Source organism: Cryptomeria japonica, chromosome 5 (genome assembly GCF_030272615.1).
Source record: "Cryptomeria japonica chromosome 5, Sugi_1.0, whole genome shotgun sequence".
Taxonomy (NCBI): domain Eukaryota; kingdom Viridiplantae; phylum Streptophyta; class Pinopsida; order Cupressales; family Cupressaceae; genus Cryptomeria; species Cryptomeria japonica.
Window position 1 is genome coordinate 801,500,754 of NC_081409.1, and position 15,247 is coordinate 801,516,000.

A 15,247-nucleotide genomic window follows, 5' to 3' on the forward strand; every position below is an offset into this window, starting at 1 on the left:
GGTTTCCATTTTTGGATCGTGGTGATTCTTCTATCAACTTTATTGCAAGTTGCATGTGTGCATCATTAAGTTTTAGTTTCGTTCTTGTGTACATACATATTGCGTGAAGAATTTGAGGAAGGATATGTGGAATGTTGATGATGTTGTGTGTAATGGAGATATTTACAATGAAAATGAAGGTATTGAGGTAGCATTTTTTTGAGGATTTTTAGTATTTATTATAGACTATTTATTATAGATTATTTAGTTGAATCTTCATGCTAGAATATATTTGGTTGTGACATTTTATCTTCTATATTAAACATCATGACCATTATGCAATGGGAAACTGTTGAGTGTACAATTGAACTTTCCATATGAGATGGTTATGATTATTAATATACTATAGATATGCTTATCACAATGCTATGGGAATCTATAGATTAGTCTTATTGGTCACTTCAAGAATGATTTGGATTTATATTTTCTTGATAGAAGATCTTTTATTATGAATATGTAAATAATAGTGGTAAAGGTATGTAATAATGCTGGTACTGATTGATAGCCAAAGCATTGACTATGACTTAGTGTAAATCTTCAAATATTAAATAGAATTATCATTTTATCGTAGAGTGACAATGCTATATATCTAGATTTTGGTTGGAATTAGGTGATCATGTGTATTTTTATAACTATAAATAGATTATAGAAAGGTTGATCATCTCCTAATTTTTTAGGATAAAGAATTCGAATGAATTAATCACTTGACAAATTTTAGTACAAATTATAAAGAACATACACCTAAAAATGAATGCGAATTTAAGATGTAATCTACCAAATATACCTCACCTATTTTTAGATACATTCAATTTTTCCTTTTCTTTCTAATGGATCTAAGACCATCCAAAAGTCAATAATAGAATGACCATCCAGCCATCAGAATGCACAATGACACCTATAACTAGATGGCATCCTGATGAGTGGAAAGCAGTTTCCAGTCAATATGTTTGAGAAGTATATTGAATGGTTAGTGAAATTGGGTTGATTCGTCAAATGTGGGAATGGATAAGTCAATCATTCTATATTCTCTCCTATTGAGAAACTTACATTTCTCAATTTACTGCACCGTCCAACCACGATTTGTTCTTTTTGTTTAACATCATCACACAGCGATTCTAACATTTACGTAAGCACTTCCATCAGATTACTTGTCATTTTATCTCAAAACAAAAATTTATCATATTTTGCTTTCTTTCAATTTATAAAAATAGTGCACATATTGTACGATTGCCTTGCAATTTAGTTATAAATACAATGCAGCTGTGTCATTATGAAGCAGTGAAGCTTGAGTTGCATTAAAAAAAAAGATGGGGTCATTGGATCAGCAACAAAGCATTAAGCAGCCTCATGTAGTGGTTATCCCTTACCCAGCCCAAGGTCATATGAATCCATTAATGGAGTTTGTCAAAAGACTTGTCTGCAAAAACCTCCATGTGACCTTTATCACTACAGAGAAAGCTAGAGAGCGAATGGTACAAGCTCAGGATGGAGTCGCTGCTCATGTAACCACTGATTTGAAGGATATAAGAATCGAAACAATTTCAGACGGGCTTTCTCCTGATGGTGAAGAGATGGAAGACGTAGAGATGATATTTGATTTGTTGAGAAAAGTTGGAGGTCTTACATTTGAACAGGTGATAGAGAGGCTCAATTCTCAAGGCAGTACAGTCTCTTGTATTGTTTATGACTCTATTTTGAATTGGGTTCCTGATATTGCAAACAAGTTCAATATTCCTTCAGCGTTTTTCTGGACGCAGTCATGTGCAGTTTATTCTATCTATTATCATTTCTACCGAGGAATGGGTAAGCTTATCTTAATCCAAATATTTACAGATTATTTTAGGTTTTTTATTTTAATATTGACTGTTTATTTTTTTGCCTTGTTAGAATATTTTTTAGCTCATAAAATCATTTTGGTTTTTGTAACATACTTTTAATAAAATAGTTTTTATAATTTTTTTTTTATTACCGTTCAAATGTTAGAATACAATTTGTAATTAATAAGATTGTTTTAGTTAAAATGATTTTTCAGTTTATAAAATAGATTTTTATTTTGTTCTAATGATATATGTTTTTGAGTTCAGAAGTTTTTCTTTTTATAATTAATTAAGTATATAAAAGTAACATCTATAGCATTTGTCAAGGATTAAGGGTTTTAAGAATTCTTTAAACCAATCCTTTTCAATTTAATATTCAGGAATGAAAGAAACTTTTATAATTCATTCATTTTATCAAGTGTTCAACTATAAATTTACAAAACTAAAATTTAAATTTAAATATTTTTTAAAATAAGAAAAAGTTTTCTATTTTTTTAATTTTATGGAGGTTCAAATGCCAAGCTCGCAGTGAGGGTCTTAGTGGTTTTAGCTATCAGATAGGGAGCCCTAATGGGAACATGTGGAGCTATTCAACTTCACTAGCATAGCAAGGTCCATTGACAAGTCTTCCACTATTTGATCTACTAATATTTTTAATATGGTGTTTATTTTGAAAATATTATGTTTATAATTAATATTAATATTTCAACATGTAAATTGTTGTCAAAATTTATTAAAAGATAAGAGTTTTTGTTAACATTAACACACTAAATCTATTACAGCTTTGCTGCTCTTGTAGGATACCTCTTGACAATAATTAATAAAAATAAAATTCTATATTCAAATTCCGAAAATATAAATTGATATAATTTATTCATCTTTCAATTATTATAATTAAAATAGTGATAAAGACTGTCTTGACATCTAGAACATAGAACCCTAACAAAAATCAAGCAGAATTATCACCTGATATCATTCTAAAGAAATATAGAAATGTAGAAATGATTAATCTGATCGAGGAAAAGAGAATCCTAATCTGATTGATAAAACTTTTCCTTCACCGTTTTGTGATAGTGTCCCTGATTTTTTTAGTCATATGCTAACTAATGTAGATTCAGATAATAATATACTCATAATAACGCCGATCACCTAAATAAGTGGAATATTGTACTTAGATACATAAAATATTAAAGTTCTTGTAATATTTGTTCCTGTTATTTCATTTTTAAAAATTGATTTCCACTTTATAATATTGCTATCTAGGGAAAGCGAAAGATGAGGTAGAGAATACAGGAGACATTATAGCAATACCAGCGCTTCCACAACTATGCCAATCAGACATTACATCCTTTCTACAACCGTCAAATACATATGAAGCTCTATTGCAAATGGTGCTGAACAAAATTCAGTACAATTTCTCAGGCCACATGGATACTGGGAAACTCCTTCAATGATCTGGAAATGGGAGAGATACTATCCATGGATTCCCTTATTCCAATTAGAACAGTAGGCCCTCTTGTTCCCTCGGCTTTCCTAGATGGAAACAATCCACAAGACCAAGATGTGGGCACACATCTTTGGAAAGCAGAAAACTGTATGGATTGGCTCAATTCAAAGGATGACTCAACTGTTGTATATGTTTCCTTTGGTAGTTTAGCTGTCCTTTCCAAAGCGCAGCTCATAGAAATAGCCCTTGGGCTGAAAGCCAGTCGACATTCCTTTTTGTGGGTGGTTCGTCCTGATCACAACAAAGAAGAAGAAAATGACATACATGAATTTCTAGAGGGCTTTCTTGAGGAAACTATGGATCAAGGGCTAGTTGTGTCATGGTGTCCACAGATGGCAGTGCTTAATCATCTTTCTGTGGGTATGTTTATTACACATTGTGGATGGAACTCTACGTTAGAGAGCCTCAGCTCTGGATTACCTGTCCTTGCGATTTCTCAGTGGAGTGATCAAACAACCAATTCGAAGTATATTGAAGAGGTGTGGAAGACAGGAATAAGATTGAATAAAGAAAGACATGGGCTAATTGGGAGGGATGAGGTGGAGAAATCTATTAAGAAAATTATTGAAAGTGAAGGTGGTGAGGAGTTGAGGAAGAATGCTTTACAATGGAAGACATTAGCAAAGAAAGCAATGGTGAAAGGTGGATCTTCAGATAAGAATATTGATTGGTTTGTTCATGAGGTCATTATTAGAACAACAATGGCTTGATAGTACTTATTGGTTGGAACTAAACTTTTAATTTCCAAACTAAGGCATTTATAATGGCTTGTAATGTGGATAAATTAATATATTATGTTCTTGTGTTTGTTGCCTTCTTCACATTCAGTGCAATTGCTAGTAGTTCTAGGTATATACAAAATAGATAAGTAGCAGGCATCTACAACGAATAAGACAATTCATTATTTTATATCCAACTGATACACTCATCAGATTATAGCACCATGGTCATATATTGTAATCATTCTTCCATGAGGACTTGAAGATAGTGAGAGTACCTCTACACATATATAAAAATACTAGTTTTAAATTTTGAAAAACAACTTAGCCCTTCATTTCAAGGAAAATTTGTTCAAATATAATGTAAATAAGGGAACTTAACTTTGAGGTGAGTTATTGAAGTAGAGCTTGTATTTATTTATATATAGGGTCATTTGTTTATTTTATAAGTTTTTTTAATATTTCAAGTGATTTTTTAAAAAATATTGGGAAAGTTTGTTGTATTTATATCTATTTGTTCAAAATTCATATTTGTTACCATATACATAGTCATTTGTATTTCATTTTATATTACTACTTAATTTTATAAAACAAGTTGTTGTTTAGAACATAATATACATAAAAAATTATCGACATTCCTATCAAATTTCATGAAAATCTAATTATCATATATATGTTTATTGTTTTCAGCACATGGATCAAACAATGTACCATATAATAGATTATTATTTGAAAGTATGGTAAATTTATGAATCTTCTACTAGTTCCAAAGGCTTAAATTTAGGCCCTATGAGGAATACCATGTGTAAAATAACATTTATTTTGAAGGTTCCCCATTCACGATGATTTTTTATGCCACAATTGAACATAAAAAATATAAAAAATTATACAACCAAATAAAAGGTTTGCCAAAGTCAAAACATTAACCTTGCTTCATCTATTATGTTTTCTTATAGCACATATCTTTTTGCATTCTAGATTGATCTAATATGTTTTCATATGTTAAATATCATTTAAAATACATTCATGTAAAGGAGAGTAAGGTATCATTTTAGAGTAAAAACACATAATAGAAGATTAGGTTGACTAAAATCAATAGGTAATTATATAAAATCTAAATTGAAATCTAAACTATCTCATTTGTTATAATTATTAAAAATGAAACAAATATTACCATGTATGAAGCTCATCAGTGCTTTGTTAATATTGCACAAATAGAACTATATTAGTTTGATACATGCCTATCTTTCTTCCTATGTATTGTCTTGAGCCTATAAATTATCTATTTCTTTATATAGTATTTCATTGGACACGCCAACTCCAATTATATGAATTGAAGATAGAGTATATTTTCAAAATGTTGGCTAACAAATTTTGTTCCCTTCAAAATATGACAATATGACTCCTAGACAGACTATTAACAATAGTTTGAGAAGTTGCATTTCTTTTGCAAATTTCCTCTGAATGTTAGAGGTACAACTCCCTTTTATGATATGAATTTAGTGTTTTTCTGGGGTATGCTTTTAACCAGAAAGAAGGAAAGGCAATCCTCACAAAATAAAGAAAAGATAGGATTAAGTTAACCACTCAAGATTTCCACAAAAAAGTATAAAGATCAATCACCATATGTTTCAAATTCAAATCATCCACTAGCATTCATGCAAATATTTCTACTAATGGATGATCACTACATAAAGAGATTAGTAATAGCAATATGCAAAATATCTGATACAAATTTACAATAATGCAGAAAATAACTCCTCACCACAACACAAAGTCTGAATCAAGAATTGATTTTGCAACATTTAATGAACCATTCAGATATAAGTATGATGATAGCATCAAACAAAAACTAGAATTCTAATTGAAACAACACAAACTCTCCTTCAAACAAAATTTCATTAAACTTTCATAAGCATGCAAAATTACTGTTAACTAAAAGTCAAATCATTCAGAACTAAATAGAAACCATAAACAAAAGTTCCTATCATGTTTAAATAGTTAAACTTAAACTAATAAAAAATAATGGCTTCTTAAATGTAGTAGGTTAAAGAAATTCATAAACATAACCACCAAATAAATGGTCCACCAAGACCAATAGTTTATGAGCCAAGAATTGAAATTAAATAATTAACTAGAAAGCAAGAAATTAAACACTTTCACCTCCATCTAATTCTTCATCTTCTAGATCCACATTATCATTTTTTTATTCTTGACCTACCACTGATGTATCCATTATATTTCTTTTTAGCTATTGTTCCATCTATGAGTTTAGTCTCTTTCTGTCAGCCTTGAAATTGGAGAGAATTGGGGATATGCTTTCTATTGCAAGCTCAGTTGTGGCTTCAACTCTGACTCTCCACTTGGAAATCTTCTGACTTGCTTCAACAATTTTACTAGAAACAACCTAGACATCTTCACTAATAGAATTTAACACTATCATCACATCCTGTAGGCATTCTAGAGACTTAGATCCTGTATTAGCTATGGAGAAACCATTCTCTACTTTTTGGCAGAAAACTCTTCTCACTATTTCTCCTCCTAGTTGATGGTATGATGAAAGAATAAGGATCCAGTCAACTACTAAGATGGGGGGGGGGGATGAATCAGTAGATAGAAAAACTGATATAAACTTTCACTAATCTCAGAATCAATCTCTCAAAACAAACTTTAAACTGACAAGTTAAACCACTAAACTATAAATGCAATATCACTGTCAAGATAAACCGGTTGTTTGTTACAATAGATTAACAGTAAACAACTTGAAACTCGTAAACATCCAAATACTTTACTGACATAAGTAAAACCACATTTCATATTGTTGTTGGTTAACATAACTTATCAAAGTGGATTAAGAAATTAAGAAAATCAACCATAGAAAACATAACCACAAAAACATTCACCACATGACACAATATTTTTGACATGGAAACCCAAATGGGAAAAGCCACAGTGAGATGAAACTCACAAGTTAACTATCTGAACTCTTCTAAAGTTCACCATTTTAGGAGCCAATCCTATTAAAGATTTATAAAAAGTCCTGTTAAGAACAGATCTTGTTAGGGACTACTTGGTTAAGGGATTGACTATAATGCCCTATTAGAAGCAATACCCTATGAGGAGTAACCTCGGTAGAGGATTTGAAATCCAAGCTAATGGACCACCTAGTTAGAGGATTTGAATAACACTAAACTTGTTAGAGCTTACCCAGTTAGGGGATTTCAACTGATGTAATTGTTAGAAAATAACAGGAGTTTGCTGATCTATTTGAATAGCACTACACTTGCTTGTTCAGATCCATTTCATGCTCCTATCTGCCTTTACACAAGCTGTAGATACATCATCTAGTTTGGCAACCACACACTCAACTAAAAATTTGCCAACACTTAAACAAAGCAACTTATCATCCTTATAAACAAATCAATAGGTCAATAACACAACAAAAACCTAATTCTCTCATAGAGATTACAAATAATTCAGTTCAAGTATGACTGTTGGATTACATAACAATCTCTGCACATAATTCAAGAAAGCCTTGACCTCTCCTTGATCACCACTTCATTGAACTCAGTATCTCACCACACATTTTGTATTACATTCAATATACTTTCTCATTCGCTAGACAAAAACCATTATCTCAAAGCGCCAAAAAAACTTTGAAACTCTCTTCATACAATATGCATACATGTCATAATCATAACCACAAATCATCAGATCATAAACCAATACACCCAATTCACCAAAATTAATTGGTTAGGGTTTATCAAATCAATAGGTAGGGTTTACCAGTTCAATACAAATAGCAATACTATTGATTGTTGTGATTATGAATAGGAATCCTAGTTTACATTTTACCATGCACTCTCCTTATTCTCCCCATAATCACATAGTTCTTCTCCCCCTTTGACAACAATGCCAAAGTGAAAGTAAAACATGCAATGTCAAACTTCATTGTTCAGCATCAACAACCTGCAACTTGATGGTCCCCCTGTGTAATAGCTCCACATCTACATCAATCCTGCTATAAAATTTTGCAAGTATCTCCGGAACTAATGTACTCTACATCATGCTCAATTGACCTCATGAAGGGGTACAACCCCTAGCTAACTTCTAAGATACTCAAAAGTAGTCTTAGGCAGAGGATTAGTAAAGATATCTGCAAGCTGCTCCTTGGTAGAAACATGCTCCAAGATCACATCTTTACTCCGCACTTTTTCCCTCAAGAAATGATACTTCAATTCAATATGCTTGATTCGTGCATGCAAAACAGGGTTCTTGGAAATATTTATCGCACTGGTATTGTCACATAAGATCTTTATAGGTTTTGTAAACTTCATCTTGAAACCTTCCAAAATGTGCCTCATCCATATAGCCTGGGTACAACTCATATAAGCTGCAACATACTCAACTTCAGCAGTAGACTATGATATACAACTCTACTTATTGCTATTCCATGAAACAAGTCTTCCTCCAAGAAAGAATGCTCCACCGGTTGTGCTTTTCCTATCATCAACATTACCTACCCAGTGTGCATCTGTATACACCTTCAAGTCAAAGTTTCCTTCATATGGATACCATAATCCATAGTCAATAGTGCCTTTCAAATATTTGAATATCCTCTTGGTTTCTATCAAATGTGTTTCCTTTGGATTTTTCTGAAATATAGCAACTAGACCAACTGCATGAGCTATATCTGGTCTGCTATGAACAACATAGTGCAATTTACCAATCATTGACTTGCACTCCTTTTCATAAACAGATGTGGCTTCATCTTCCTTAGAAAACTTACAACTTGTAACTATTGGTGTCCCAACTAGTTTACAGTCACTCATTACCAAATGTCTTTAATACCTCTTTCACATACTTAGACCGTGTGATGAAAATACCACTCTTCATTTGTTGAATTTGCAAGCCTATGAAATTTTTTATCTCTCCCACTAGAGAGATTTCGAACTCACGTTTCATTTCATTTGCAAAGTCATTGCTTATGTCATCATTACCACCAAATATGATATCATCTACAAATGAGTCACTAACAAGTATCTTATCTCCTTCAGATTTGAGATATATGTTGTTGTCTTTACTAGTTCTCTGAAAACCTATCTTCATCAGGTATGAATGAAGCCTTTCATACCATGCTCTCGGTGCTTTCTTTAATCCATATAATTTCTTGTGCAATTTGCATACGATGTCTTTTTCATCAGTCAAAGCATAACCATCTAGTTGCTCAATGTATACTTCTTCTTCCAATATTCCATTCAAAAATGTTGACTTCACATCCATCTGATATACTTTAAATCCCTTATGTTCTACAAATGCAAGTAAAGTTATGACACCTTCCAGTCTAGCCATTGGTGCAAAAGTCTCACCATAATCTTCTGTTTCTTCTTGTGCATAACCTTTGCAAACCAATCTAGCTTTGTTTGGAACTACTACACCATCTTCATTCAGCTTTTTCCTGAATACCCACTTAGTACCTATCACATTTTTATTCATCGGTCTGGGTACTAGGGTCCATGTGTTATTCTTCTCAATTTGATCAAGTTCCTCCTCCATAGCATTGATCCAATGATCATCTCCAAATGCTTCCTTAGTAGTTCTAGGCTCAATAGTTGAGATCATGCAAGAATTTTCTCCAATTCTTCTTCTGGTTAACAATCCAATATCCTTATCTCCAATAATCTGGTTAGGACTGTGATTGAGTCTCACATACATCAGAATAACATGATCATTATCTTTAGGTTATTCTTCTGAATCTACCTATTTTGGTTGAACTAGTACGACAACATTCTCTTTACCAGTTCTAGGTTTCACAGGTTCTGGTTCCAAAAACAAAATGCAAGGGTCTTCATCCTTTTTCTCCACACTGGTTTCTCTAGAGACTTCAGGATACTCATCCACTCAAACATTAGCACTCTGAATAATTCTCTATGTCTGGTTGTTATAACACTTGTAGGCCTTACTCTTGGTTAAATGACCAAGAAATATACCTTCATCACTTTTAGCCTCAAACTTACTAACATAGTCACCTCTCTTAATAAAAAAATTTCTTCCAAATATCTTGAAATAACTAACATTAGGTGATCTACCATACCAATATTCATAAGGAGTCTTATCCTTACCTCTTTTTACCAAAATCTGGTTCATAGTGTAGACAACTATGCTGACAGTTTCTCTCCACAAAGTTTTCACTACACCACCTTGTATCAGCATCATCCTAGCAGCTTTAACAACTAATCGGTTGTTCCTCTCTGCAATACCATTCTGTTGTGGTGTCCTCAGTGTAGAAAGCTACCATTTGATACCATTTTGTTCACAATATCTAGTGAATTCGTTAGAAGTAAATTCACCGCCTTGATTAGTCCTCAGACACTTTATCTTCTTACCACTCTCCCTTTTAGCTAAGGCCCTGAATGCCTTGAACTTACTAAATGCTTCAGTTTTATCCTTCAAGAATGTGACCCACATCATTCTTGAGCAATCATCAGTGAAGATAATAAAATAGCTATCACCTTGAATACTTTTAGTCCTTATTGGTCCACAGAGGTCTATATGAACCAAATCTAGTAGATGTTGTGCTCAAGAAAATTTTCTCTTAAAAGTTGAGGATGTCATCTTTCCCAACTGACATTCCTTACATAGAGCATTAACCGGTTTGTCCAATTGAGGAAAATCTCTTACTGTCTTGGACTTACCCACTTTAACAATATTATCAAAATTAAATGACAAAATCTCCTATGCTAAAGCCAACAATCATCTACTTTAACAATTAAACAGTTGTTGCCTTTAGGATTCAGGTGAAACAAGTTACCTTTAGTCTTCTTTTTGGTTGCAATCAGTTCACCTTTGCTCCCATAGATTTATCACATACCATTTTTAAACTCCAATGGATATCCTCTGTCATTGAGTTGAGCAACACTCACAAGATTGTGCTTTAGACCTTAGTTATTCTTAACCATGCAGGGTGAGTCATTAACAAATCTTACAACTCTGCCATCAAATTCCTTCAAAGAAAGAAATTTTCTCTGGTCACCAGTCATATGATGTGAACAACCACTATCGATGATCTAATCATAAGAATTATCCATGCGAGAAACTAAAGCCTTCTAATAAGATGTTTCCTCTTTAATGGCTACAAAACAATGTCTTCATTAACATCACCCTTAGATTCCTCATTAGTGATATCACCATCAACTGCAATAAGACAATCTCTTTTGCCTTTTCCCTTGTACTTCTTGAATTTCTCTCTCTTGTGCTCATTATCACCATTAGGACAGTTAGTTGCAATGTGTCCAATCTTATTGCATGCAAAACATTTCAAAGGTAATTCACCTTTGTGTTTACCGGTACCTTTGGGCAACCACTTGGCCAACAATGCTTCAAGCTCAACCAAACTGTCTTCATCATAAACTTCTCTGCTCAATCTAGATTCATAACTATGACTGACATCTCTACTTTTCCTCATAGATGGGTTAGAAACTGAAGCTCTAAATGCAGACTCAAATTTCTGAACACTACCATCATAACCATTTAATTCAAAAGTAGAAAGCTTACCAATGATGGAGTCAAGGGTTACCTTAGATTTTTCAATAGATTTTAACTTCTAAATGGCTGCAACTCGAATAGCGTAGACCGGTAGCAGGGTTCTTAACACCTTACTACCACTATGGCATCTTCCACTTTACCACCAACACTCTTGATCTGACCAACTATCTCTTTTATCCTTTGACCATATTGTTGTATATTCTCACCTTTAGCCATCTGCATGTCATCAAATTTTCCTCTTAGACTCTCTTCCTTGGCAATCTTCACATGTTCATCACCGCTATAAATCTCTTCAAATTTCTTCCATACCTCATATGCAGTCTCCAGCCCATGGGCATCTACATATTCTGCATTAGACAAAGAACTGATAATATCCTCTAATGCTTGATTTTTTTCTTGTTGCTCTTTCTTCTGATCATAAGTCATAATTCCATTAGGTGCAACATATTGAGTACCAACATGTTCCTAGTATTGATTTCCTAGACTCTTGATACAAATTTTGATTCTATCACTCCATATTCTATAGTTCTCTCTATTAAACATTGGACCTTCAATCATCATCATGTTCTACAAGATCTTTACTTCAAGTTGTTAAGCTTGGACCTTAGAGGACCTCAGAAGCTCTGATACCAATTGATGATATGATGAAATAATAAGGATCTGGTCAACTATTGAGAGGGGGGGGGGTGAATTAGTAGATAGAAAAACTGATATAAACTTTCATCAATCTCATAATCAATCTCTCAAAACAAACTTTAAACTAACAAGTTAAACCACTGAACTATAAATGCAATATCAGTGTCAAGATAAACTAGTTGTCTATTGCAACAGATTAATAGTAAACAACTTGAAACTCCTAAACATCCAAATACTTTAGTGACATAAGTAAAATGTCATTTCAGATTGTTGTCGATTAACATAACTTATCAAAGTGGATTAAGAAATTAAGAAAATCAACCATAGAAAACATAACCACAAAAACATTCACCACTTGACACAATATTTTTGACGTGGAAACCCTAATGGGAAAAACCACAGTGAGATGAGACTCACAAGTTAACTATCTGAACTCTTCTGAAGTTCTCCCTGTTAGGAGCCAAACCTATTTAAGCTTTACAAAAAATTCTTGTTAAGAACATATCCTATTAGGGACCACTCAATTAAGGGATTGACTATAATGCCCTATTAGAAGCAATACCCTGTGAGGAGTAACCTCGGTAGAGGATTTGAAATCCAAGCTAATGGACCACCTGGCTAGAGGATTTGAATAACACTAAGCTTGTTACCTACCCCTGACCTGATGTAGTTGGGCCATGTACAACTTAAAGGGTCTTATGTGTGTATTAAAAGATTTCTAAATATCCTTCATCTCCAGTATTAGGAATACATTGACTTTGAGTGGGTTTGAAAATTGGCAACTCTTCATGCTTCATAGTATCTTTTGTAAGGGAAAAAGTGGAGGGGCTTCTTGAGGAGTATTGGGATTGGGAGAGACATAAAAGGAATTAGAGATTGTATTGAAACTCAAGTATAAGTTTGTTTTTTGTTCAGTATATGAGACAATTGGGCTCTATAGTGGGTCTGAGAAGAACACTTTCTCATCTTCGAAGGACTTAAGCAATCCATTGACCAAAAATATTTAACATAATTGAAGTGGAGTTAGAAGCCAATAGGGAAGGGTTCATGATAGAATCAGTTACCAAAGTGGCTAGAAAAGAAGTAATACAAGGGGTTTGAAATTTAGTGGACTAACATTATGTGCTAGAATGGAGAGAAGTGGTGAGGAATAGGTTATATTAGAAAAGATGAAGTATCAACAATTGGTGAAGGGGAGTGTACAAGAACTAGTAATCTTTAAAACATACTCTTCTAGGTAGGTAAAGATACAAAAGGAAAATTAAGCCTCACATGATAACAAAAATAGTTGAGCATAGGTGATAGGAAATATGAAACCTCCTATACTATCCTTCCAAGGTAATTTAACTCATTAAAATTTTTGGAAACCTCAACCAAGTACTTGGGATGCCCATCACATAACCTTCACATAAACCACCCCCTCTTCCCAAAGATATTGAACTCCATGGAGAGGTTTTGATCAAAGCCTTGCGCAACAAGAATATATCGAGTAAAATCACCTACCTCCAAGGTATCCCAAAGATCATTCTCATTTCTAATGTTTATATAATCCTTTAGTTCCTTTTAAACCAAATCCCCACTCATTTTCATAGTATGGCAAACACAAAAAAGCCACTAAAACGAAAAGAAGAGGAGGAAAATATAGGAAGTAAGATCTAGATCCCCAAGGAATGAAATTAATAGGATTGAAATTCAGTATACATCTAGTACTCATGGCCTCTCTATAAGATGGAAAAATAATGTTTGGGAATTCCATGAATGTCCAAATGTAATACATGGGTTATATGGGCTAGAAGGATGAAATATTCCTCCCACACTATTATATTAATTATTTGAGTAGTGAAATTAGTGAGGATATTCTCTAATTGATTACCTTAATTAGACACATGTAAAAAAATGTGATTGAGAAAAAATGTGATATTATTGCAGGCCTCAATAATCACATATGTTCATTATAAGCTAAATTTGAATGGGGACTTTAGGCGGGAGCTTTGGGTAGGGTAATCATCCGAGGGTGTTTGCAACTCATATCACTAGTTTTTCAAAGGGATGCGATGGGGAAAGAATTGTTGATGGCCAGTGAGGAGACACTACCATTTTCCATGAACAAGGTTCAAAGACTTTACCGTAGGCCGATGTTGGGGTTTTACCGTATGATGCCCCTAGTTCTGGTGCAGTTGTGTCTGTTGGGTAGAGGCGAACTGGTGTGGCTCTGAGGTCTTAGTAAGGGAGATGACTATTTGATGGTGGGTTTATTCCTATTGCAAATGCCATTTCCATTTAGTTAAAAGTGGAGATGGAAGATGAAATAGATTATAATGTTTCTATTTTTTTCCACACATAGTGTGATATGTCAATTTAAGGGTTTTTGGCCTACCCTCCCTCATATACATACGTGGATCTTAGAATATTAGAAGCCTCTCATTACTAGTAAAGTTCATATTTTCCCCATGGCTAAAGGGTTTTTTATTGCAAACTTTTATAATGCTCAGGACAGAAATAAAATTTTATGTGATCATTATTTTAGTTGGGAGAATAGAGTTTTGTTGATGATTAAACTTTGGTACTCTGATTTCAACCCTTCTTCTTAAATGTTTAACAAGATCTCGATTTGGGTTTAGCTTCCCAATCCCCCCTTTCATTTATGAGTTGATCCTCTTTTAGAAGAAGTGGGTGAAGCCCTTGGAGATGTTTTGATGGTGGATGATGAATCATCTCATATTTTTCACTCCACTTTTGCTCGCATTCTTGTTGAAATTGATATTTCAAAAGGGCTGCCTACTAAGATATTTCTCAAAACTTCTAAGGGTTGTTGGGTCCAATCTTTGGATTATGAAGGGATACCCTTTTAGAGTAGAAGATGTTTTAAAATAGGTCATGCAACTACATAATGTGGGTTTGAGAAAAAGGAAATGATGGCTACATGGTGGAAAGTTGCTTCTATACAACATTACATAGTTTCAAGAAAAAAATTGAGCAACATA

The 15,247-nt window shown here is 33.4% G+C and overlaps 2 protein-coding genes across 2 annotated transcripts; both read left to right on the top strand.

The window, feature by feature from the left end:
• The first annotated feature begins 1,346 nt into the window (after window positions 1-1,346).
• LOC131075552 (gallate 1-beta-glucosyltransferase 84A23-like) lies at window positions 1,347-3,310 on the top strand. Its single transcript, XM_059221015.1, has 2 exons — window positions 1,347-1,842; window positions 3,120-3,310. The coding sequence occupies exons 1-2, from the start codon at window positions 1,347-1,349 to the stop codon at window positions 3,308-3,310; spliced, it is 687 nt and encodes a 228-aa protein (XP_059076998.1).
• Window positions 3,311-3,317: 7 nt separating this feature from the next.
• LOC131876190 (UDP-glycosyltransferase 74E1-like) lies at window positions 3,318-4,073 on the top strand. The gene has a single exon (XM_059221016.1). It carries the CDS (start codon window positions 3,318-3,320, stop codon window positions 4,071-4,073), a length of 756 nt encoding a protein of 251 aa, XP_059076999.1.
• The last annotated feature ends 11,174 nt before the right edge of the window (window positions 4,074-15,247 follow it).